At 35.0% G+C, this 27,898-nt stretch overlaps 1 protein-coding gene across 4 annotated transcripts; it reads left to right on the plus strand.

Moving 5' to 3' along the window:
• Positions 1–3,890: 3,890 nt before the first annotated feature.
• Positions 3,891–27,384, plus strand: LOC110028779 (paramyosin-like). 4 transcript variants are annotated; one of them, XM_020730766.1, is made up of 8 exons: positions 3,891–3,998; positions 8,621–8,688; positions 15,293–18,247; positions 18,383–18,625; positions 18,776–19,018; positions 19,117–19,266; positions 25,786–25,941; positions 26,750–27,384. In XM_020730766.1, the coding sequence occupies exons 2-8, from the start codon at positions 8,650–8,652 to the stop codon at positions 26,987–26,989; spliced, it is 4,026 nt and encodes a 1,341-aa protein (XP_020586425.1). In that variant the 5' UTR covers positions 3,891–3,998; positions 8,621–8,649; the 3' UTR covers positions 26,990–27,384. The 4 variants fall into 4 exon arrangements, with proteins under 4 accessions (XP_020586425.1, XP_020586428.1, XP_020586426.1 ...); XM_020730769.1 differs by having other exon boundaries at positions 3,893–3,979; XM_020730767.1 differs by lacking the exon at positions 3,891–3,998 and adding an exon at positions 4,005–4,088.
• Positions 27,385–27,898: the final 514 nt, after the last annotated feature.

Here is a 27,898-nt window from a genome sequence, read left to right on the forward strand (position 1 = left end):
TTTTTATAAATCTTAGTTCTTGTGATATATATATATATATATATATATTAAAATTTTAATAAAATGAGCAGCTCAATTTCTTTATATTTTCTTGAAGTACGAATTTTATTTAGATTTATTTGTGCTAATATGAGCAAGTTAATACTTAATTTTCTTATTTTTTAATGCTCCAAGATAATTATGTATGTTATCATGAATTTGATCAAATATTTAATTGAAAATTTGATTTATCCAAGATAATTATGCTAAAATATTTTACAGTGCATTTTCAAAAAAGTTTTAATTTCCAAAGCTTGTCTAAGATTCATGTAGTGGAGACTGATAAAATATTCATTGATTTTATTTGTTAATTAAACTTTTTTGTAATATTAATGATGGATGTTTTAAATCTTGCCAAGATGATGAAATTATCTTAGTTTAAGTAATATTTATTTTCAAAAGTTAAATTATCAAAAATAATTTATTTTTTCTCAATTATAACTTCTAATATTTAAGAGTATTTATGTTATGATGGCATTCTTATAATAATATTAATGATTTTAATTGTTTTATTGATGTAAGACTTTTGATCTTTTATTTATATGGCTTGTGGGGTATATAAACGACTCTTATAAAAAATGATTTAGGGTTTCTTAAAAAATCAAACATGCAGCCTCTTTACTTTCATGAAGATATTTTTTATTGAATGTTTTTCTTATATATATAATAAAAACTATAATAGTATGATTGGTCCCACTTATTTCAAATTTCTAGTAACTTTGGCCATTAAGATATTCATTATTCTGAATTTTTATTAGAATATTAGCCCTAGTTATATGTAATGAGGTGTAATATAAAAGCTCATATTATTATCAAGTCCAAGAAGTATGCATGATGGTCAAGTATTGGTCGATGTGTTTTTAATAATGAAAGAGCACATTATAATAATTGACAATGAACAAATATAAATTTATTAAAATGTGGTGTTGTAGATTATTCTTGATTAAAGATTGAAACTCTTAAAAATTATGATAATGAATTAATTTATATCTCATTTCTTTTAATAAAGCATCACAGTTTAACTCTTATGACATTATAAGAGGCGGAAATAAAACATGTTTGATAATTCTTTTAGTTCTTATGGGTTGGAGCGGTAGTTCTCCAAAGGGTGTCTAAGAGATTCTAATGAGGCTGTGATAGAGAAAATACCAAAAAATTTATGCTTAAAGAGTATTGCATTGTGACATCAATCAATCAATTTTAGTTTATCATTGATTTTCTTTCGGGAAAATTCCATTATGTTTGATGATGTTCCTTAGCATCTAACCTTCTAAAAAAACTAATGATTTTAAGACCCACTATAGTGGGCATTTCTCCTACAAACCATTAAAGAAATATTTATAAAATGTTAGACATTTGCTAAAATATTCATGAGAATAAAGAAAGTTATAAAGCTTTGTATAAAGATTCTTCACATACACATATATAAAAAAAATCTAAAGTTCTTAAGTGAAAAAATATAAAAAAAAATTATGAAACCTCATAGATTTAACAGTCCATTATTATAGGATTATAAATGTCAAATCTTTTTTTCTTAATTGGATATGAAGATATTACATAATATTGATAGCTTAACCTTGTATAAGTATAAGAAGATGATAATATTATTGTGACAACTAGTTAATGAGAGTTGAGTAATTAAGAACAATCAAGTAATAGTGGCTAGGTGACAATGATTGAATTATGATATAATTAAATGACTCATGTTATCATTAATATTATGAAATATGTATGGCGGTCTTGGAACCATTAATGTACTTGTAAGGACCAATGATCATTTATAGTAATAGGTGATATACTTATTAAACTTTAGTAGAATGAAATTTTATGGAATTGTGTTGATTTGAGGTAAAGACTTAAAAGAAAATTATGTCAATGAAAAAGTTAATTCCTATCCCCAAAGAATTTATTTTGAAATAAAACACCAAAGTGATGAGTTGAACTAATAACTTTTCTAAGATTCTAATGAAGCTTTGATAAAGGATGAACTATAGTATGATAAAAAGGAGCACCACATGAGGGACATCAAGCTGATGAATCTTAAATATTTGTAGTTTTTATGGTGGATAAAATATATTATAATGAAAATGTGCTCTTTATCACTCAACTTACTCTGAGCGCTAAAATATTTGATCTTAATGTGTTATCATCCTATAAATATAATATTCTAAAGATAAACCTAGAGAATCTTTCCTAGAAAAATTATAACATAATTGATTGTGTGACTAATTCTTGAATTGGTGAGTAATACAGTGTGTGACTATTATTTGGGCTTTCACTCGAGTAAGATATTAAGGAAATATTTGTACAATATTATAAATATCTCAAATTATTATGTGTTAGAATATTTACACTTAAATAGAGCATTTTGTTTTAATTTTGGACAAAAATTATGACTACACATTTAGAAAATAATAAAGAGGGTCCATTATTTTGATGTGAAAAAAAGAAAATGGAAAACCCAACTAGACTTATACCACTAAAAATAATATATTAGATATTAATATTGCTTTTAATTGGAGAAATGAGTTTAAAACTTGGAATAAAAGCATAAAAGGAGACAGGGTGTGTATGTGTGTGTGCGTACGTGTAAGTGTATAATAATGAACAGTAGAATATGTTTTTTATTAGCCTTTTAGTGAAGAAATGGTCCCTTATTTATAAAAGATTGGGTATAATGTGTGTAATTACAAGCTTGCTTTACTTTAATGGGAGCGTTACGTGATATTTTATGTATTTTACAAGTGCAAGCATGTGGCTTGGTTAACCCACAACTCGGTCAACTGAGATCGGCAGGTTTTGGTATGTTAAAGTCAGATCGTCAGATTGTGCTGAATTGGGTTACCGATTGAATTTTAGTGGCCCTTAGTTCGGATGGATTTGGCTCGGTCGGTGAGATTCTACTGGTTAACTACTCTGTTCCAACTATCAACTTTTGATTCTTAGGTGAGGAATTCTTATTGATAGAATGGGACCAGACCATCGAGCAAATGGTGGATCACCGTAATTCGACAGGTAAATCATCCCTAAACAGAAGAACCCTTCGAGATATTCTTGGAGTACATCTTGGTTAGTTCTCAGCCTCCTCACAAGGAGTATCCAAGGTGTTTATGAGATGTATGTCTAGTCTTTTCCCGTGGATTAGATTGGGGGAAGAGTTGGGTCAGTGTCTTTTCTCGTCTGATTGATTTTGTCTTCGGTTTGGACAGTCTGTGTCTGGTTGCCATCGAGTCTAATTTAGGTCTGTTGCACCTGGCCAAGTGAGTCCATTGATCTCTCGTTAATTGTTATTTTAGCTTCTCTCCACTAGATCTTCATGGTTGTACATTCTTATCTCTTAGTCCATTATACTTCTTGCGATTCATGCTAACTTAGAACAATATAGATAAAAATTTAAAGGTTAGATATGTAATTTGTAAATAAATAAAATAATTTCAAGGTACATGCGTTCTTCCCCTTTAAAAAAAAAAACATTGGCTAAAGTCTTAAAAAATTAAAGCGAAATAGGTTTTCAAACTCGGCCATGTTCATCGGCCTCCTCCGGACCGGAAAAATTCACCGTCCACGTTTCATATACCAAACCGCGGGCCCCATTTTCCATTGCCGGATTCTGCAACTTATCTCCTCTATCAGGGCGTCCGTTCACACTTTTTATGCGAACCCTCGGATTCGATGCGGAAATGACAAATCCCTCCCCTAGACCAAATTCAATACTAAGCACTAGAAGCTTCCAGCAGGGGCCTATTCGTCTATTCGTCATTTATAACGCGGGGGTATTTTCGTTATTTCGTCCAATGCGGGCCCCCATTTCCCGCTGGCCTGGTGGACTATATAAGGGTAAGGTCACCGAAAAGCATTCTCTGTGTAACATATTCCCTCCGCCGGCCCCGCTGTCACCTTTCGGGTACTCTTTCGGCGACGAAGAAAGAAGAGATTGGAGGTGAGGTGCATAGGAGGAGGTGAGGAAGAAGATGTATCCATTACAAGGCATTTAGTTTAGATCTGGAAGCGAAGTCTTTATTCCTTTCTTCTGTTTTTGATCTGCAGTGGTACGATGATTCTCCATCTTTCATTTGATAAGCATATGTACACACAGTCACACAGGATTCTTTCCGTGAATGATTTTCTGTTAAAAAGAATACGGATATTCTATAAGTTTGTTTTGGATGATCATCGGATTGGAATCTGAGTTCGATTTTTGTGCGAGTGAGAATGGAATTAGTTGTTATTAGTTTTTTGGAGATCGGAGCATTCATTTGGGTTGTATGTGTTCGTCGATGGAGTATGAATGAAGTTCTAGGGTGTAGATTGGTTTGTTGTTGCGGAGAAGGGAAATAAGGTGGGTTTTCTTTCGTTGGGTTATGAGTATGGTGTCTTGATTTAGGGGGATTATGTAGTCTCAACGCTCAAGAGATGGATATTTATGAATGTCCTTACTCCTTTTTTTTTTGGTCTTGAAGATATCTGTGCAATTATTCTTCCCAAACTGAGCTTTCTGAAGAGTTGAAATGAAAGCAAACACGTTGAAGGATACCTGCTTCCTTTTAGTTTTGAGCTTGACTGCTCCTAAACAACAAGCATCTAATTAGGTGGAGTTTATTGAATGAAAAATGGTGCATATGCTGTTGAATTCACGGTAATACAAAACTTTTTTTACATTTTTAAGTAGGCCTCCTGCCGTGGAAGAAAAGCGATGTCAGACGCCTCGTTACATGATTTTTGGGCAGGTTCTCCGTCATTATTTTGGCCGGTTTAACATATCTCTCACTGAATTTGATCCCAATCGCCTCTTTGGGCGTACACTAGTTCCTTATATTCACCCGCTGGCTCGTCCGTGATGCCGTCATTTGTCGTGTTGGAGTGTTTTGCTGAAACACGGAATATTTGGTGTTGAAGTCTTGGTCTCTTACGCAAGGTTACACGTCCCTTTTTCTTTTACGACAGGGAACCTTTATGGTCGCACTTTTTTTGCCGCGAGCTCTGATTATGCACTAGCACTCGCCTATCCAATTTCCTGTTTTGCATTTTAGGGTTTTTTTTTTTTTGGATGGTTCTCTGGCAGATTTCTTTTTTGAGCGTCAATTACATTAGAGGCCAACAGCTATCTGCCTAGTAACCATTTGCTAGAAAATTTACATGCATACCACTCAATTCCTAGCTGGTTTAGAATTATTTTTTTAAAGTAGCTTTACATGTCCGAACTCATCCTCATTTGTATGGTGTGAACAGGTCTCTGATTTCTCAAACAATAAGTTTTCATAGCTTAGTTTCACAACTTGCAGACACCTCCATACAGTTGCCTCTAGACTCTAATTGAGCTTTCAACCTGGATCATTCCTTCATATACATGAAAAATCGTCCTCCCTAGTCGTCTTCCTAAAGAAAAAGAACAGCTCAAATTGTTTGACTTGTACTATTTCACTTGAATTGATAAACTATATGTATTTTCTTTTAAGTTGAGTTTGTTAAACATAGAACAAACGCCTCTTTTGTTTGGGTGATTAAGATTATTTTACCCTGGACACTTGTTATTCTGAGGTAAATCTATGGTTATGCTGTACTCATTAGCAGAGAATACGATTATATTGGTGGTAAGACCAAGGAAAAGCTAACGGAAGAGTAAGTCCTCTTTTCTTCGCATGTTATCCTGTCGTACTTTTTTATATCTATAAAACTCTTCTCAGTCATCTTGCCCTTACTTCACGGTCTACTAGAGTTCCTTGAGGACTCATGAATCACGAATTGTCAGTATTATTTGGTGCTTTATTGAATCCTCTCACTTCTCCCAATATATGTCATTGTTGGCGATATCTGTCACAACTCATCTTGGGATTTAGAATTAACCAAGGTAGGAATGGATTGTTGAACAGTGGAATTAAATTTTTTGTATTTTTTTTATCACTAATAGTTTATTATTTAAATATTAATTGAAAGAGCCATTAAAGAAAATAATTAAATTTACCAAATAAAAAATAATTATTTTTTTGGCTGTTGACCTTTTCTGCTTTATATGTTAGCTTATCTAGTATTCATCTTATTTAAAAACTTAAACCTGAAAAATTTTAAAAGAACATAATGAGTTATCAACATATAATTTAAGATCAATAACTCTTATAAGCTACAATAACTCATTGAAAAGAAAATAATATGCATGTTTATCTTTCATATTTCTATAAAAATCTTATAATAATTTAATGTATGTGTCCATGCCATTTACTTAGTAGAATAAACTTATAATTTGATATGCATTAACTTCAATTGTACTCTTCAAATTTTAATATTTAACTTTAATTTTACTTCATATTATTAGTATTCGTATTTATTTAAGAGCATCATCAAAACATAACCTAACACATCTTTGCCCGATATTATCGCGTCGACACAATATTTAATGATCGAATTTACTCGATTGTTTGGAGTGAAAATGTGTCTGCTCGTCCATGATCAACATTCTCTCGTTGGCGCAGTGTTAGGTATCTAAACTTCACATTTATTTCTGGTGGTAAGATAATATTTATGTGTACAAATACACTGACTTCTTTATTTGGATCAACAGGGGTAAGATAATATTTTGATTTCATTCTTCAATGCATACATCACATTCATGTAAGACTTGTATTTATCTAGTAAAGTTAATGCAACTCTACTAGAAGTTAAGGTCATAATTTTCAATTCTTACTAAACAATAGTTACTCGTTATGTGGGTATCTATTATTAATTAATAAAATTTATTATTAAAAATTTACTATCACTGAAAGAAAATATTGTTTATTATTTGATTTTCAATTCTTACAGAACAATACTTACTCGACATGTGGGCATCTATTATTAATTAATAAAATTGATTAAAAATTAACAATCATTGAAATAAAATATTGTTTATTAATTTGTTACTAAGCATAAAACATTTTGTACAAGTCAATTTACTATTAAACCTAGAAAAACAAAACCCTCACTTACATTTTTACTTGGATTGACCTCTTAAGCAACACACACAAGTCTTCTTCCCTTATGAAGCTCACTCCTCTGCTCGAAGCCACCTCTTCTCACATGCGATGATCCCCTGGATCTTTCTCTTTCTACAAGTGGAGAAATCTCGTGCTTGACTCCTTCGGTTTTTCCCCTTTTCCTTCTGAATGCAAGTGATCCTTCTGCAATCAATGCCCTGCCGCTCACTCGCACCTCAGGGCATCCTCTCCTCTCTTCTTTCATGCATAGGGCACATGTGCCTACTCTGTGCTATGCACGAGACAAGCCTCACGCTCGAGTCGACATCATCTCTTTGACGCTTCGCCTCTTGTTCTCCTTCGCGTAGATTGCTCACACAACGAACTATGGGTTGCCTGTCCAGCCAACAAGATTGAACCTCTCCTATACTTGCATCGACTACATCTTCTCTCCCTCTGCCATATTCTTCTTCTTCTCATAGGGTGTGATTTTTGCTCTTTGTTGATTCCCTATGCTCGAATGTGACATCATCAGTAAGGTATGATGCTCCCTTCTCTCTTTTTTTTATTTTTTATTTTTTATTTTTTGCTTCTATCTCTCACTCTATTCTCTGCTATCACTTTTCGCTCTTTCCCTCAGTTTCTTATTCCCTTCCCCCGCTTCAAACGGTACACCCATCTCTTAAGAAGTAATCGTCAAAGTGTTTCGTTCGATATTTCCAAATAATTATTTTATTTATTTTTTCAATCATTGCAGTTTCAATTCTATGAAAATTTGCGAACACTTTGCCTACAGAAGAACAATTTGCCAAGCTTGTTTGTGTCATGTCTCATGATGATACCTCCGTAAGTTGATGTGGGACATAATAGATCTGAGTTCAAATTAGTTGAGTGAATAAACCTTCAACACCCATTTTGGTTTTCTACTTGTTAAGATAGAGTGGGAGATAAATTCAATCACCTTAATTCACCTAAAACAAAACATAACACATTAATCCAATTCACATACATCCAATAAAATCAACTAGTCAAATTTAGCAGAAGTAATACAAAATAATTTATTTAAATATAACTGCATAACATTTAAATTACACTATGATTCTTATAAAAACATAAGCTTCTTTTGATGCTTTATCTTAAAATTTCTCTTTATTAAAATAGTTGTATGGTAAAATATGATCATAAAATTGAACTAATTTTGCTCAGTCTTTACATTTTCTTTTTCTTTTTCTTTTTTGTAAAAATACATATGACAATCTAACTAGTTGCCTCAAAACGATAAACAATTCTAATATATATAACTCAAATACGAAAGAATAGTAAACAACAGGAGAGTATATTGCAACGAAGTACCAACTATTGGGTTTTGCAAACCTGTTACAGCCCCTTCAAATCCCAGGAATAGCATGGGAAGACATCACAATTGATTTTATTATCCATCTACCTCTACCATACAATCAGACTTTTTTCATGATGGTCTTTAACCGGTTCGCAAAGTATGCTCACATCTTGATGTTGACATGATTTAAGTCAGCCTAAAATACATTGTGCTGAATTTGTGTACTTTCTGGCCAATTTTTATTGCTAAATTAAGCGAAGTTAATTTTTGCAATGGTCTTTTATTAATTTTTTAGGTATATAGAGGAGACAGGTGACAACAGTTATGGAAGAAGAGACGCATCAAAGTTCCAGAGAAGTTAAGGTTAGTTATTTCCTGGCCTTAATAGTCTGTGTTTTCTGTTCTGACCACTACTTACTATGTTTTATGCTTTAGAGGTCCACTTGAAGCTCCATTTTTGTTGGATTCCTTCATTTTTGAGCCTTGAAATGAGTCAATAAGTAGCCTTTAATTTCTTGTCATTGATTGATGTTTTTAATACTAGGAAGAAGAATATGATATTTGTAACTACTGTAATCATACAGAAAAGTTCCCACATTCTTTTTGTGGGGGGCGAAGTTGTAAGTATTGTGTGTTTCCTATTGTGCGTGGAAGCTTCTTTTCCATGTGTTACAAATCAAATATCTCCTGAATTTTTAAGTGATAATTCTTGTGATTGAACTTATAAGGTGTTTTTAAAAGCTATTTCTTGTGTTTTGAATCAAAGATCTTGTGCATTTTTGGAAGCGTGGTCTTGAAGCCTTCGACCCATACCCTACATTATTATATCTGAAGTTTTTGTTTTCTAATTCAATTGAAAGCATTAATCATATTCTTTTTAGATCCTGAGGTTTATGAACCACTCACGTCCTCTCAATTTTGTTTATTAGGATCTATAGGATTTACTGATATTTGCTTGTTTATCTAGATGATTTTTGTAGACCGGTGGTTTCTTTTTATTGGGATGGGCTTACACCTATTGAACTTATCATTAGTGGCCTATCTTATTTTAATGATATTTATTGCAAAAAGTATGATATAGAATTTTATGTATATACATATTCTGTGAATGGTAAATTTGCAAGCATAAAATCTCCTTTAAATGAAGGCCAAATATTTTGTAGTTCGGTTTGGTTTTTGAATATATGAATGCTTAAGCAGTTACATGACAATTAATCATATGATTATCAATTTTTATATTATTCTAATTTTTGGACTAGCTTGAGTGTGAAAAACAATATGATCTGATAGTATTATAATAGAAGTGTGAATATTTAGGAGATATGATGATTTATTGTTTTAATTTTTTAATACTATTTTAAAAACTAAAAAAAAGATGCTTGATGATTCACGAAAGGGTCTATTGGTTCTTTTTTAAGAGTAAAGGGGATGCACAAGAATGTGCAAATTATAGAGGAAATAAGTTAATGTGCTATATATTATAGTTATGTGATAGAAGAATTGAATATATATTAAGACACGGTATAAAAAGTTCTCCAAATCAATTTGTCATGTAATTGATTTGGGAGTTGTGAGGGAGAAGTATAGAGAGAGTAATAAGTATCTACAAATGAATTTTGTTGATTTCAAAAAATTTATGATAATGCTCCAAGAGGAAGTTGTGAGGGAGAAGTATAGAGAGAGTAAGAAGTATCTACAAATGAATTTTGTTGATTTCAAAAAAATTATGATAATGCTCCAAGAGAATTATTTTAGAGAGTTCTAGAAAAGAAAGATATTGATATTATTTATATTTAAGTAATTAAATATATGTATACAAAAGTTGTTACTTGTTTTAAAACCCAAAGAGAATTGACAAAGTATTTTCTATTTTTGTATGTCAATTTTAGAATCTAAACGCATTCGTTTGAATTGATCTAAAATTAAATACATAGAATGTAATTTTTTGTAGTAGATCTAGTGATGGGGCTATAACAATTAGCAATCAAGTCAAATGAGTGAACGTTTTAGACATCTCATGACTATTATTCAAATTGATGGTGATATAGATGCAGATGTTATTAGTAGAATTTAAGTTAGATGGTTGAAGTGGAGGAATGCGTCGAATGTGTTGTGTGATAGAAAGTACTTATTGTACTTAAAAAGAAAATTTTATAAGGTAGTGGTGAGACATGCAATGCTCTATGGCGCAGAATTTCTGCCTATAAAAGAGAAGCATAACATTAAGTTAAGTGCTGCTGAGTTGGGAATGCTCAGGTGGATGAGTGGCTTTACACTTAGCGATAAAATGTGAAAAGAATATATCCGTGAAAGCATTGGAGTAACCCCAATGACATACATGATTAGGGAGAGCGCCTTAGATGGTTTGGTCATTTTAAACTTCGACCATCTAATGACTGTTAGGAGGGTATATGTTTTAAATTTGATTTATGTTAAGAATGGTAGAGGTAGACCTAAAAAGACATGGGCATGTTGTGTAAAATGAACTTAATTTATTAGAATTAAATGAAAATATGACATTGACACAATGGAGAAAACAGATTCATGTAGCCGACCCCACTTAGTGGGACAAAGATTTGCTGATATTGACTAGCTTGAGTCTTCATTTTCAGTATACTCATTGTCATCCTTAGCAACTATCTTCCAACTATTTGTCATTGGCTTCATAAATCTTCATTCTTCATTGATTTAAACTTTTTGCTTCATGAGATGCTAAAATTATGCTGTGAAATCTTTCTGCACAACTTTTGTTTAAGTTATTTTTGTTTACCTCCTTGCTTTTGATCCTTCAACATTCATTTTTATGCCCCTAATGTATCGAGGGGATCTTCCCCCCTTTATTGTACATGTCCAAGGCAATAAGTCTAGTTTTCATTGAGTAGGGCTTCACTAACCAAATGAATTATCATTCCACATTTGAATTCCAAATTTTACGGGTCTTATGTCTAAAGCTAATGTGAATATTAGGCTTTCTTCATTGATTGGGCCACAGAGTTGTGGACATTTGAAATAATAAAATCCTTTTTTATTTGTGGATTTATTTGGGGAGTGTAGCATTTTTAATTTTCAGTCTATCTTCAATAGATTCTATTACAATAGTTATTATGATGTTGTTAAAAGAGAAAAATTATAAATGACTACATCTTTTTTGCTTTTTTATTTTTATTTGTATAAACTAGACTGCATGACTTAAGGTGGTTGAGTGGAGGTTAGCTGTTATATCCATGTTTGTTGTCGCCTGAAAACCATTAATTTTTTAGAATTACAGGGATTGTTAAAATCATAAATATGGTTTTTGCAGTATAGTAAATTTGGGGGCTTTGTGAGGCTATTGATTTTGGGGTCTTTTGTGATTATAAATACTCATTCTAAGACATATTAAAAACTTATGTGTGCTGGTTGGATGCAAGTTCTTCAACTGTGACACAAAAATTGATTGAAAATTATTGGGGAAATCTTTGTATTCATATTGTTGTGTAAGGCGTAGGTTTATTATTAGAAAAATAAGTGATTTTATTTTTGTACTTCGACATTTATAAAATTAACGATTGGTTTGTTTGTGTAGTAGGGCTTGGTGAATTATGTTATAATCTGAATTTTTTGATTGATCTCGTTTGTCATATGATTTTTATTGATCTTAAGAGATAAATTTAGCTTAATTAAAAGTTTGTTGATTTTAAATTTAACATTTGTCTGCATGTGTTTATGCGTCTCTTCCTATCTCCGTACTGAAAGACTCTGGCCTTCAAGAAGGTCTACATCACAATTATTTTCTTTTTTAAAATTTAGCTCAATGGTATTGGTATATTCAAATGTTTTCCCCAAACTATTTTTTTTTATGCCCTCTTTTCTTAACTTATGCAGTGAGTGTTATGATGTACTTGAAAGTGAAGAATAATCTAGTGTTAGAAGTAAAGCAAAGCCTATGTTGTGATCTACTAATTGGTGTTGCTAAACATTTGGATAAAGAAAATCACGCCAAAGGTCCAATGATCAGAGTCGAAGAGCCTAAGAAAATAATCAAGTTTGGCCCATTCAAGGGCCCACTCAAAAAGATATAATCAATGATTATACGAGTTTTAATATTTAAATTTCATATTAAAAATATGACTTTTCATTTTAAGAACACGTATGGGTTTACCACTTGATCAATTTTGGAAGACAAAATGAATTAATAAACATGTTCGTCACTTTCCTCCATTAATAGTTACCCACTTCAAACATCTCTCAATTTTTTTAAAATGATGAGAGTCAAGTAATAAAAATTTTTGCTTTGAAAAAATAAAAAAATTAGAGAAACTAGCTCTTTTATGTTTGGAGCTTGGTGGTAGACCTTGATCTTCTTTGGTGGGAAATGTTAGTAATTTTGCGTTTGCTTGATGTTTTGCTTCATAACATCTATAACGCTAAATCTTCATAACATCTCATACATCCTCTTTTTTGATAAGGTGATTATGTGTTTGTAGGCCTTTTGCTATCCTATGAATCGTCTTAGCATGAAGACAATTAGCAAGTCTTTTTTCCCTGATTTACAACATTAATGACTACTCTATTGGGACCATTGACCCTTGGCATGTCATCACAAGGCTTTTTCTAAAACAAAATTGCAACGAACTTTTCTCACAATGTTTATACTATATCAACAGTTCCTTGGTGCATGATATTAAAATGATCTCCCCAGTTCGATTTTTACGTGGAGACATTTATCACTCAGTTTGGATCTCATTTTCATGACTTCGTGTACATTGTCAAAGTTTTGAGAAAAATAGGCTGAAATCTGAATAGGCTCGATTGTCTTTTCGCTTTGCTTTCATTCCATTAAATAACAATCTTACAATCTATTTTAGGTACAAAATAAAGTGCATATAATCTATTTTAGGTAACTTAATAATACATATTCCTAATCTAAATATTCAGTTAAAAGAGAAATATATGAGAATAAAGATATTGAAAATAAGGAAGCTTCTACTCTTAATTTAACTGTCTGATTTTCATCATTCTTGATTGACATCCCTCCTCAAATTGATGCTGACTGATCTGGAAGCATCAATTTGCCGACAAAAGGTTGATAGCATTGTCGGGACAAAAAATCCTCAAGTTATGAGTGCTGAGGCCTCAGAGCGTTGAAGTCTGGTAATACCGAAGTCTAAAAATGCCTAAGCCCAAAAGTATCGAAGCCTAAAAGAGCCGAAGCCTGAAAGTGCCGAAGCCCAAAAATGCCGAAACCCAAAAATGCCGAAGTCTGAAAAACCGAAACCTGAGAGTGTCGAAGCTCAATAATGCCGAAGCCCGACAGTGCCGAAGCTCAAAAGTGCCGAAGCCCGACAGTGCCAAAGCTCAAAAGTGTCGAAACCCAACAGTGCCGAAGTCTGAAAATGTCGTAGCCCGAAAGACCGAAGCCTGAGAGTGCCGAAGCCTGAAAAAGCCGAAGCCTGAGATCTATGGTTTGCCAAAGCCGAAGTCGAAGCCATCAATCTAAGGAGTGTCGAATAAGAAACTTAAGCGGACAAAGCGAAGCATAAGAATCAGTCGAAGATGCCACAGAAGCAGTGATACCTAGTGAAGAAGATCTGAATCGGAGAAATAATAATACAAACATGACAACCCTTTTCAACCCAAGAATCATTGCTGCTTTCGCCTGCTTCACCAAACCAAGAAGAGAATGATGAAGAAGCAGCACCAACATCATTTGCCATCACAGCAGGTGGCATAGTTGATGAACGAATCAAAGAAAAGAAATAGTTCCTCCCTTCGCGCAAGAAGGCCGGCGGGAAGGGAGTCTTGAAGGTTCTCGAACTGGTGGTTAAGGCAAAAATTTGGCTCTGATATCATGTCCAAGTTTTGAGAAAAAATATGTTGAAATCTGAATAGGCTCGATTGTATTTTCCCTTTGCTTTCATTCCATTAAGTAACAATCTTACAATCAATTTTAGGTACAAAATAAAGTGCATATAATCTATTATAGGTAACTTAATAATACATATTCCTAATATAAATATTCAGCTAGAAGGGAAACATATGAGAATAAAGATATTGAAATTAAGGAAGCTTCCAATTATAGAATACTCTTAATTTAGCTGTCTTATTTCTATCCTTCCTCATTGGCATGCATTACTTTAGTTTGTCTACCTTCTTATTCTTGGCCTTTATTTTTAGAGAGCCTTTATTGGTACCTAGAGTTTTGTGAAATGAGAAGTTATGATCCTTTTTTTGTAAGTGTAGAGTGGATCTCCGTCATCTGGATATTGGTAGAATGTGAAACTTAAAAGCATTCTATCACACTGTTTCTTTTATTATATTTTTGGGCATAACTTCTCCTAATTTTGTATCGTCTTGAAGATCTCCTTAATTTCAGTAGCAAGAGCTTCCATTTGATGATCACAACGATCCTCCTACTCTTTTCATGGAAGACCCGCTTCATCTGTGTAGATTTGTTCTCAAAATTTGGAGACAATGTTTTCTTTAAAGGGTAGTAGTTGATGTTCTAGCCCTGTTAGCCCTTTAGTGTTGATTGCTTCATCAACTTCTATGTTTCTTTATTTACAAATACTGCTGTATGAAGAACAAATAGTGCTTTATTGAACACTTTTTTATTGTTTTTGTTCATCCCGATAAAGTTAATGATCTGTGCAGTACATTTTGGAAGGTGGGCCTAAGGCAATGATTAATCTGTCTACTGTCTTCACAATTAATTCTACTTATGCGTAAAATCAATTTTTGAAGTTCAATTTGAGCGGTAATATTATTTATATTTTGAATCTCATGAAGTACTCAGTTCAATGACTGGGTCATTCCTATTATTCATGAAGACTCGGCCTTGATTAAAACCATCTATTTCATATTGAAATGGTGAGGGTGAAATAGAAATTTTACGCATTCTAGTAGCTGTACATTATAAGGTCGTTCATTAAACAATAATTGATTATAATCCACATTATAAGCTTTTATTAAGAAATTTCTGTGACAGGTTGATGGCGATGTGCAAGAAATTTTAATCAATGGTGATGGGAACCCACAAGGACAAGAAGGAAATAAACAATTAGAAAAGGCCGCCCCACATTCTACTAATGAGAACTTGCATAATTCAAGCAATGAACTCTTTGAATCGCAAGAAAAGATCAGAGTACTTGAGCTCCAACTTCAGACGGTCAATGAAGAGTTACAGAAGTCTGATTCTGATAAAGCAAAGTTAAAATCAGAGCTTGATCTTGCTATAGAGAAACTAAAATTAACTTCTACAGAGCATGAAGATCTTCAACTTGAACATAAAAGGACGAGGGAGCAGATATCAGCTGAGGAGCAAAAGTATAATTTGCAGGGTTTATCACTCCAGGAAGCATTGAAAGATCTAGATGGGAAACATAAGGAGGTTGCTGACACGAAGGAAGCATTAGATGGCTTGACTGCTGAGCTGGATAGCTCAAAAAAGAAGTTAGAGGAGCTTGCATTGCAGCTGGAGGCGGCGGCTGGTCAGGCACGTAAATTCGAAGAACTTAGTCATCAAAACGGCTCACATGCAGAGTCACAGTCACAAAGAGCTTTAGAGCTTGAGAAAATGTTGGAAATTGCAAAGTTAGCTTCAGACGAGACAGAGAATCATTTAAATAACCTGCAAGAAGAGTTGAAAGCGGTGAACCAGAGGTTGGAGGGGAGTAATCAAGTGGAGGAATTACTTGCTGCCTCAAAAATTGAACTTGCTAAATCTTTGGAAAAGTTGGATGCTTCAAAATCACATGTTGGAGAGCTTGAACAGGAACTTACTTCCAAGGAGGCTCTCATCGGCAACCTCTCTCAGGAATTGGATCTATATAAGAATTCCGAAGACCAGATGAAACAAGAAAAACAAGCTGTTGAAAGTATTCTTACTTCTTTGAAAGAGGAGGTCCAAGCTAAAACTGTGGAACTTGAAGAATTTAAATTAAAACTTGATGAGGAGATTGGGGCTAGAGAAACAATTGAAAATAGGTCTCAGAGACAAGAAACACAAATTCTAGATTTACAGGAGCAGCTTGTTAATCTAAAAGGTGAGAAGGAAACCCTTCAAAGCAAGCTGGTGGACCTCAGCACATCTGAAAATGAACTCAAAGCGCAGCAGATGGAAACAGATGCTCGATTAATTTCTGCTGAGAAGCGAAACATAGACCTTGAGCAGCAAATATCACTTGTGGAACAAAAATATGCAGATGCAGAGAAAGAGATAAAAGAACTCAGTGGGAAAAGCAAAGAGCTCACTGCTTTGTTAGGAGAAGCTGAAGAGAATCATGCCCAATCACGATGCCATGTTCAGGCATATGAAGATCGGGTCAGCCAACTAGAATCATCTTTGAATTGCTCATATTCAAATAAATCAGAGCTTGAACAGGAGTTGACAAATCTAGCTGAGAAGTGTAAGGCGCGAGAAGAGCAAGTTAGTATTTCACATCAGCGTAATCTTGAGCTGCATGAGTTGCTTCATGCGTCCGAATCTAAATTAGAGAATAATGAAAAGAGAGTAGCAGAGTTGGAGTTACTCTTGGAAGCCATCAAACAGGAAAAAGGGGAACTGGAACAACATTTGAAATCCACAGAGGAAAAATGTAAAGATGCTGAAGCACAATTGGAGCAGCAAGCTAGGAGAGTGCTTGAGCTTTCAGAAGAATTACAGGAACTTAAGGAAAATTCACAACGCCTTGCAGCAGATCTGCAAACTTCAAATGAAAGGGAGAAGGAGTTGATAGAATTACTGAATGTTGTCACTGAAGAAAGAAAGAAGCATGAAAACTTGTCATGTAGCTCTGCTGAAAAGCTTTCACTATCTGAAAAAGTAATTGAGGATTTACAAATTGAGCTCAAATTAACTCGAGGGAAATTGGAAACAGTAGAGAGGGATCTGGAGGCTTCTGGTTCGAGAGAGAATGAATTAGTGGAGAAGATTAAATCTGCTGAGGAACAGCTAGAACATGAAAGAAAGTCAGCCGAGCAATCTATTGCAAGGTGTTTGGAGCTTGAATCATTGCATGATTCTGTGGTCAAGGATTCTGAGCGAAAACTTGAAGCAGCTGTATTAAGTTTTTCTGAAAAAGATTCTGAAGCTAAACATCTGTATAATAAAATAAATTCTCTTGAGGAGCAGGCAGCTTTCTATCAAGAGCAAGTCATGGACACAACAGAGAAACTAGCATCTCTAATGATGGAAATGGAGGCAAGTGCTGCAAGGTTGGCCACCTATGAGTCAACTGTTGAGGAACTTACTGTCAAATTATCAGGCAGTGAAGCAAAAGCTGAGCGGTCATTTGCTGAGAGTGAAAGGGCCAAGAAAGAGCTTGAAGAAAGCCAGTCAAAAATAAAGGAGCTGTCTGAGTCATTGAGCTCCATTCATACTGAAAAGGAAGCTATTGATAGCCAATTGCTTAGCTATTTGCAAAATATTACAGAATTGACTGATGATCGTGCAAGAAGTTCGGAGTACCAATCTCAAATTGAAGCCTCAATTAAAGAAACTGAAACAAAATTGCGTGAAGCTCTTGAGATATCTGCACAAAAGGATTCTGAAGCTAGAGAACTAAGTGAGAAACTGCTTGCAGTTGAGACCCAGTTTAAAGCCCATGAAGAACATGCAAATGAAGCAGCTTCTTTTGCCAAAAACTGCAAGGCTGAGCTGGAGGACGCCATGCTGAAAATACAGAGCTTGGAAAGCTCCTTTGAGGAAACAAAAAGCAGAGCTAGTCATTTCGAGAACAAGCATGAGGATTTAAGTCAAACAAACTTAAATTTGTCTCAAAAGATAGCAGAATATGAAACTAAAGTGAATGAGCTAGAAGGTCTACTGAAATCCATAACAGCAGAGAAAGAGGATGCATCCGTGCAACTTGAGTCTAAAAGTATAGCAATTGAGGATCTTTCTAAACAGCTGGTCTCTGAAAGAGAGAAACTCCAATTTCAGGTGAGGCTTTTTGATTCATTCATTTATTATACACCAAATTATTAAATATCAATTACAATTCAAGCTGTTATCTCATGTACTCTTGAAATTGTAAATTTTTCGTTAATCTGATTGTGTAAGCTGAACCGTCTGTAGATTTCTTCTGTTCTGGACGAGAATAGTAGAACAAATCAATTGTATCAAGATGCCAAGAAAGAGATCGAAGAACTAAAAGTTCAGCTTGAAGAAATTCTAAATGTTCATAAGACAACTGAATCCTCCCTCAATTCTGACCTTGAAAATCTAAAAGCAGAGTTATCTCAGAAATCCCAGCTACAAGCTGTGATTTCTGAACTTGAGCTGCAATTGGCAGCAGCTGCTACCAAACACAAGGAAGAGGTATGGCTAAGTTACCTATAATTTACCATATTTTTTTAGTTAACGATGGAGAGACATGGTCAAGGGCAAAATAATAAGAAGGATTTTTATGTATATCTGAATTATATATACTTCATGAAGCTGATTCCGCTTAATCTGTATTGCCTGTAGGTTTCTTCTATTTTGAACGAGAGTAACAGATATAATAAAATGTATGAAGATGCAAAAGAGGAGATTGAAGCTGTAAAAGTTAAGTTTCAAGAAATGCAAAATGCTTATAAGACATCAGAATCCTCCCTCAAAACTGAACTTCAAAATCTGAAAGAGGATTTATCTCAGAAATCTCAGCTGGAAGCTGCTATTTCTCAACTTGAGCAGCACTCGTCAGCAGCTGATACCAAGCATAAGGAAGAGGTACGCCTAGTTATTGGAAAATATGCCAAACTTTGTTAATAACAATGGAAATATGTTTATTGAAAAGAATGTTTTTTTTTTTATTTTCCTTTTTTCAGATTGAAAATTTGAGGCAATTAGCTTCCGAGAAGGATGCAATCCTGGCTGCGAAAGTACAGGAACTTGAAAACATAACACAAAAAAGGGAAGTTCTGACCCAGCAGCTGGATGATCTCCAGAAGGAGTATAATAACCTCATCGCAGAACAGGTTTCTTCAACACTTTCGACCTTGCTGACCAGAAGAGTCAATCCTTACTGTTTCAGGCTTATAACTTGATTTCTGAATCTTAGATATAATGCCATTTTTGGAAATCATACTTCGATTCATTGGAAGCACCGTAACATTGAGCATGATTTGAGAAGCTCCTCTTTGGAGTGAAAAAATAAAAAAAATTAAAAATTAAAGGCCGACAAAAGATAACAAGCAAAGTATACCGTGAAGAACCTTGAACAAAAAATCAAAAAAATAAAAAAGAAAATGAATTAAATATACTTTCATCTGCATGATAGAAGCATGATGCAGTCAATATAAGAAAGATGAGTTAAGACATCTATGAGACGCTTGTATATTCATTGAAGCATGAATGCTGGTATCTCGAAGTAGTATGGAATTAAAATCAGGATTACAATCTTGCAATTGTTTTGCATGCATTCACAAGAGTAATGAAGCTTATTGCTTTGAAAAGTTTCCATCATGACATTGTAAATGTAGAATAAATTAGTCAAGCAAAGGGAAATTGGATTGAGCGTGAACTTCTGTCTGCATTTTCATGCATGAAGTGTAATGTCGGCACTAAAAATTGGGGGAGTTGCCCGTAAGAAGTTGTCGGTCGCTGGAATTGAAATCTCGTCGCCCGCTTCGGAAGGACGTTTTGAATTTACATATAGATTTAAGTTTAAAACAATATAAAATCAATCTGACCCCATAATTTTCACAGTTTAAATGCAAGAGCGTTTTATCTCAAATCCTGTATCTATATCTGTATCTATCTCGAGGGATAATAAGACTTGGGGATGAGACTCGATCAAATAAACTAAGAAATATATGACGTCCGTTTGGTCTGCGAAACTATTTTATTTGCCGACAAATTTCTTTATTTAATATGAAAAATTAAATAGAGTTTATTTTAAGCTGGATTCGGAAAAACTTCCTATAGGAGCAAGCCTCTATAGTTAATTACATCTTAGACAATCGTAGTTACCTAAGAATACTCTCGATAAAAATTAGGAAATATTATCTTCAAAATGGTCAAAAGGATATGTCTTTTCAACGAAATCGGATAATGAGGTGTGAAAAAAGAATGGTTCAAGTTTGGAACATTTATTATAAAATCCAAAGGAAGAAAACCTAGGGGATGTTACAGATCCGAAGGAGAACCTAAGTGACTTCTCAGTCTATCTTATGGTTTAGCTTCAATTTAGAGAAATTATTCAAATGTTTTATGCTGTCAATTTTATTTATTTAGGGCTTACACTTGTATGAAACGATCACACAAATAGTCTGAAAAATGTGAGAATTTATATCGCAAATGTGAGAATTTATATCGCGACGGACGACAACCTCGGAATCCTAAAACGAGTTAGAACTTAGATTGCACAGTAAAGCTATAAAAATGCCTAAAGAAAAGTTGTGGATTTATGTCGCACTACGCGAACGACCTCGAAATCCTATGAATTGTTGTTTAATTCTAAGGAAGGAATGATTTAGTTAGGGAAGACATGTTCTGCTGTTAAAGACGGACGTACTGCCCACCGTGCTGGCTTAAGTTTCTTGTCGTGACGAGTTTAAGTTTTCTAGGGTGTTAGGTTATGATATCAAATCAAACAGTCTCGTGGTTGTAGTTTTTTAAACATTCTAGGGGAACATGTTGAAGTTGTATAGTATATAGAGTGGCAGTAGAGTATGTAGCACAGGACAAATAGTAGAGTATGCAATAAAGAGAACAGTACAACATGCGATGTAAAGAAAAAGTGGACGGTACAACATGAAAGTGATTACAAGAAAGTAACATGTTATAAACATAAAACAAACCTGCATACCTGCGGGATCTGTTGTTCCTTAGATGTAACTGATGCAACAGGTACAAATAACAAAAAATAAGGAAACATGCTGAAATGCATTATATAAATGAAGTAAAGAAACATCACCGGAAATCTCGAGAAAAATCGTCAAAAGACCCGCGACAAGAAAAATGCAAGGAAATCGACGAATCGATGAAAATAGTAGAAAACACGAGAAAATTTCGGAAAGAGACCACGAGTGTTTTGTCCAAAAATTCCAAGAAAATATATGAAAAAGTCTGAAAAGAGGGGACTGCAAGCACTCGAGTGGGGCTAGACTCAACTATGTATTAGTACTCGAGGGTCGTCGAAGGTTAGCGCGTCCCCCGGGTTGAATAAAACCCGCCACTCAACTAGAAGGGTGTCCTATCGAACTTAACTCAGGAGGGTACTCCTTAGCCCAAACAGATAATCAGCAGGTGGACAACCAATATTTAAAATGTATTTAAAATTTATATTTTTAGCATGCACAAGTTTCAAGCAAACAAAAGGGGTTGTATCAATTTTATTTATAGCGAAAAATATATTTTTGTTTTAGAAAAAGGTATCTGTTCTTATCAATTTTGAAAAGTAGTCCACGAGTTGATCAAATTTTGATAGGTTCCTGAATCAGATCCCGATGTCGTAGGATGACATATCATTTTGCTCTATCTTCAGTGTGCTTTTGTCATCACTGCTCTAAGTCCCAAAACAAAACGACATACTTGCAACTTTGTTTGATGGTTTCACGTATAGCAAAATGCTATACGTGGACACTTGTGTATCGGACATAAGCATAAAAAACTGAACCAAGAAGCAAGGAAAAAAAAAGAACAAAAATAGGGTGAGAGAGAAGAGAGACTGATCCACCTAAAACATCGAAAATAACGAAGGATGAATCAGCTCTGAAAACTTGTAACGAAAAGACCTAAAAGTGTATGTCTCAGGATCAATCGAAAGGAGGACGACAATTAAGGCTCTCGGCCAAGGCAACCCAAAGGATCAAGAGGCTCACAACTGAGGCCGTAAACAGGGCCCAGAAAAGAGAGTAGGGGGTCACGAGTAAAGTCAGCAAAAGCACAACCGAGCTCCAAACTAGCTCACGGGTGGGAGCCAAAACAAAACAATCCAAACTCTCTATAGGAAGCTCATGATCGTAGATGGGAAGGTGGAACCCAACACAACAGTCCCATGGATGGGGGACAAAGAAGAAATAGGCCTATATCTACAAATCTCACGGTTAGAGGGCAGAACCGAAAACCACAAGGACAGTGCCCACTGAGCAAGGCTCATGACCAATGTAGCAAAAGGAAAACCAAAAGGAAAACCACCCCACCACCCCAGGTATTGCCAAAGTGTTGCCTTTGATATACATAAGCGAGTGAATGAACAAACCTTCATAAATCATTCAAATCGGCTCCAATTTTCATAAGAAATATGCTCAATTTATCTTGATCACCTCACTCTATAGATATTGCAAATATATATATTTTTGGATGACAAACTTGATTCATCAACAACATTCAAGTCACCCTAAGTTCAACAGGAAGAGCCAAACAACCCCAGATACCAACTAGTTCATGGGTGGAACTAAGAACAAGCATGGATCAACTCCACTACAAGCCTTTGGGTAAGAGCAGGAAAAAGACACAAAACAGGCCCCCAACAAGCTCTCGGGTAAGAGCAGAAAGAGGGCATAAGACAGACCCTCAACAAGAGCAAGGAAGACGCAAAACAGCCTCTCCAACAAGCCTTTCGAATAATGAGAGCATAAAGCACAAGTCAGGTCCTAAGACAGTGGTCATTGCCCAACACAAACCAGCAAACAAACTCCCAAGACTAGAGACCGCAGTCTCCACAACAAGGTAAACCAAGCCTATTCACGGGTAGGGAGCAACTAAGCATTGAAACCGAATCCCCAAAACAAGCCTCGAAACAAATATCCCCTCCAGCATACATTGCGTAGCCATTTCAAGCCAAAACCAAGCCGCAGCTAAGGTTCAAATTCAAGTTACAACAAGATAGTCGAAAGAAAACATTTCCATACCCCTGAGACATCAAAATATAGAAACGACACATGTCTTACATAAGAACAACTACAAAATTATTGCGAATCAACATAAATTCATCCCCCACACGTATATTTGAGCCAAGACACCGGTGGGATACCAAAACCGAGCCCAGCAGGGGCCAAAACTAAGCCCAACATCAAAATAGGACATAGCTCTGCAGGCATTCAAAACCGCGGTCATGTAAATCCCCAAGCTAATTCATCAAAACAGAATAAAATTGAGTCATTACAAGGCAAAACCAGGTCATCCAAAGGCTAAAGAAAAGTCCTAATGCCTTTAAAACATCAGTATATGGAGCCAAGATAGGTTTTTAAACTATAACAGTAATATAGAAAGTATTTTAGGCCACCAATTGTTCTAAGCATGAATCAACTTCCTTCAAACATCCAAGCATGAAAGATGTCCCCCCCTCGAGGGGTCAAACCAAACTATTAAAGCAAACTACAGAACCTTTCCCAAATCAAAGTGAACTTCTTCATAACATGCATTTTAAGCAAAAGAAAGTTATAAGATGTCAAAATCGAGCCCCCAACGTACATGAAGGGCCAAATAAACTCTCCAACATCTCATGCTAAATTAGAACAAATGAGGAGTTTCATGATACATATCCCAACATGCTTGAGAGAAGCCAACATTATCTCAAAGTCACATTTTAACATTTTCGATTTGCCTTGACAAAAAGAAAAAAGAGGAGCCAATTACATGCTATACTTTCACCATTTTAAGCAAGTAATCAAATCTAACTCCTAAAACATGCTCACATTTTTATCTTTCACATGCTGAGGTGACAGATATTTCAAAATATAGGTGCAACAGTAGACTAACATACTATACCATCCACAACACCAACTTCAAGGACTCGGCAGAGAGAAAACCGAAAAGGAGTAAAGCACAAGGGGGGGTGGTTAGGAGGTACCTCTTTGAAGTAAAAGCCAAGAAAAAAAAACAATTTCAAGAGCACTTCACCATTTTCAATCTTCCCTCAACAGCAAGGGTATAACCACTCCAAGCTTAAAAAAGCTAGAGAAGAAAGTTGAGAAAAGAAAATGACAGAGTTTTCCCTTCCCTTAGAAAATTTTCGGCCCCCCGAAACACACCAATGAAAGCCTCATATGGACCAGAGAATAGGAGAAGGAATGATTAGGAGATCGTATGCGATTCGAAGGATCGAGAGGAGCAGACGTCTCCATATGGACATGCGAGAGGCAGAGGATGAGATCCTCGCAGAGGATGAGATACGATAAGGGATGGGTCGCGGGATCGTCTCGCGTGCGCGAGGCGAGCCCGTGAACAAGACTCCAACGACACGAAGGAGCGGGCTAGGTGGAATTAAGCGAGCTGAAGCTAGGGCAGAGGTCCACGGGGTCGAGACTCAGCAGAGGGGGGGGGAGATAATGAAATTAGGTTAGGATTTAATATAAGGTATTAATTATAATAATAATAATAATAAAATATTGTTTATTATTATAATTAACAGTGAAATGTGTATTTTTCCCCAGACATGTCGCTGTGAAACGAACGTCTTTTTTAGGCAAAATCGACGTTCCGGACGCGCCAGCGCAGTTCGTTTTGTCATTTAGAGTCGTTTAAGCAACCCCATCGACGATTGAGACAAAAACGCGTCGCGATCCTAATCACGTCAAAAATTTGGCTCGAGCTTAATCAAATAAGGCGACGAAGAGCGCGATAGTGGCAGATTAACGCGTACAATCAATCCTATGACCAACAGTCCTATAGGGACTCTCCTTGAGTTCCTCCACAGTAGCCTTACCTACTAAGTAATAGCGGTCAAAACTACCATGCGGAGTGTCAAGTTGAGCGAAGAAAAGCTCAGAATTTCTAACGGGGATGGCTCCTTTGCTAGTTTTCTAGGAGTAGGTGACAAGGCAGTCCTACAATATACCCTAGGCTATTAAAGAGGAGAAAAACTACACCTCCGCCAAAAGTGAGGTCAACAGGTAAATAATTCACTTTACTACTTGATTTGTGGCTGAGGAGAACACCTATTCCATAATGAAAATTTGACATTAAGGCTTGTTTGGGATCATTTTATTATTATTATTATTATTATTTTTTTGTGTTTTTCATTTTTGTTTCTATTTTAAGAACAGTTTGTTTAGTGCATATTTATGCAGGCTACCTTAGCCTGTTGGTTGTGAGCTAGTCTTTCAACCAAGATGTCTTAGGTTCAAGGTCCTTCATATATGGTGTGGTGTGCATGTGTTTACGATTAAATGCCACCCAAATTTTCTAAAGGAAACAAAAAACAAATTAATTTGGTTTTAAAACACTCAAAATACCCAAAAGTCGGTTTTGAGTACTTTTTCTAAATCCAGTGACCATGTTATAACATAGCAACCATGTTTCATTTTAGGTAAAAACATAAAATAAAAAATAAAAGTGATCCCACATGGTTCCTAAATTTTTAATTTTCAAGTTGCATGCCTTCACATACGATGGATACGATGAATTCATTATTAATAAATAATGAGCTACAAACATTTTCAGAAAGCATGATGTTTTATTAAATTTGTTTCTTACATGTCTTTCAAAAGTTAAAAGAACACTAATCATAAGCTTGTCAGCATAATTATCAAAATTTTCTTTTAAAGCAGAAAGAATCCGACCTGAGGATGCATCAGGACAGAGAGTATGTGGTTGTAAGCTCCCACGATGAGCTGGAGACTGAGCGGCAGCATTCATTGCTTCTAGAAAGCCAAATTGAAGAACTCAAGCAGAAATTGGAAACGGTTCAAACACAGAACAAGAAGGTATGCTTTTTAAGTCCTGTTGATATTACACGATTATTGGTCCAGTCCGACTTTGATGTTCAATGTGCTTTCTTGTGAATTTCCTCAGATATATTAATAGCCGGATAAGAACATTTTAGTTGCATGCTACTCAATTTCTAGGTAGATACATCGTTAAGATTTAGGGTCTGTTTGGGGCAGTTGTAGCTTATTGAATAATCTGCTGATAAGCTAGGGGTAGGGTAGCTATTACAAATTTTTATTTTTATGGAAAAACCAGACCGCAGTCAGAAAGCTCGGTGTGAAAATGTTATTTTCAGCTTTTTGAAAACGCACAAGCTGCCAAACGCAGTTTACCCAAACAGGTCGGGTGCATTTTCAAAACGCCGCTGCACTAAATAAGCTTCCCCAAACGGGCTCTTAGACTAAAATTTTTGCGTGTCTACCACATTCATGCTTGAAAAGGTATATTTCATTTTCTTAAAATGTAAAATAGTGGTGTTCACTTACCCACAACATAGTGGTCGATGATCTAGTTTCCCACCGTGAGATTGTTGTTTCAAATAGTGCATACTGTTCTTTGGGTCAATTTTTTCAAGAGAAAATAAATGGTATTTTCAGTTGGATGTGAAAGATTTGGGTGTTATAAATGTAAAAAAAGCAAAATTTAGGTGGTACATACAAAAATACATAGGATTTGGGTGCATGGCATGTAAGTAAATGCCCCTATATTTTAATGTTAGTTTCTGGCAAATTCACTCCAAATTCCAAAAAGCACGAGTATCCGAATTCAGCACACAATCAACAATTTTCGCCATTCCACTCGCAGGTTGATATTGTGAGCACAGAAGATAACCTGAAAGGCGTGGAATCAAAATCCCGAGATTTCGAATTACCTGCGAAATCCCCATCCAAAAGGAAGAACTTGAAGAAAAACGGCGAGAAAGCTTCTGCTAGTTCTAATGAGGCTTCTGCTGTCGAGAATACTGGACTAAATTCCTTCAAGTTCATCTCAGGAGTCGTCGTCGTCTCCATCTTCATCGGAGTCTATCTTGGGAAGAGATATTAATAGAATTTATGGCTTGTTTTCTTTTTTGTCTCTCTTCTTCCTATCCATCATTATTTGACAAATGATGATGATGATGATGATGATGATTGTATTGGTGCTTGGCTAGGGTTAGATGTGGGAATATGTTTTATTAATCTTCCCCATCCTTGATGCATGCAGAGGCTGCTGCATGGTTCAAGGTGTTTCTTATTGTCTCAAGTTTTTTATGACCTTTTTATGCGGGTAGTGAGCAGTAAGGGATATTATTTAAGAATAAGTTGGGAGTTCTGTGGAGTCTTTGAGAGTTGCATATTTTTGTAGTAAGAAATGTGTGTTGATTTTGTGTATTGTTTCATGATTGGTTGGACGTTCTGTTGAATATGTTGATGTGATAAGATTTGCAAGGTAATTGCAAAGACATGTAATTATTCATACCTAAATTTTAATTTTTACATAATGTCATCTTGCCTATGCTTGAAATGTTATATTTCATTTATGTTTTGGGTGGCATAATTGTAAAAAAGTATAGTTTATGGTGTTAGATAAGAATTCATAAGAATGAGGTGATGTGTATGTAAGTGCCCCTGTAATTAAGAGAAATTTAAATGCATGGCACGCAGTTCACATCTCACTTGATTTTGGATGGCATAAATGTGAAAAACGTTTTCGACATGAATACATAAGAATTAGGTGGTGCGTGTGTGCATGACTATAATTATAAGAAATTGACAAACCTAGCACACAATTTTGATGTATTCACATCTCTCATATTCAAACTTTGATATTTTATAGTGTTAAGATTATATGAAAATTTTTGGATATGAAAACAATTTTGCAATCTACATCATTTGCCTAATTTATTTATTTTTTTTAATTTTGGGAGTTTGCCAAGTTCTAAAAGAAATTGTTACCTGAATAGGACTACGAGCG

Source organism: Phalaenopsis equestris, unplaced genomic scaffold (assembly GCF_001263595.1).
Source record: "Phalaenopsis equestris unplaced genomic scaffold, ASM126359v1 Scaffold000531, whole genome shotgun sequence".
Taxonomy (NCBI): domain Eukaryota; kingdom Viridiplantae; phylum Streptophyta; class Magnoliopsida; order Asparagales; family Orchidaceae; genus Phalaenopsis; species Phalaenopsis equestris.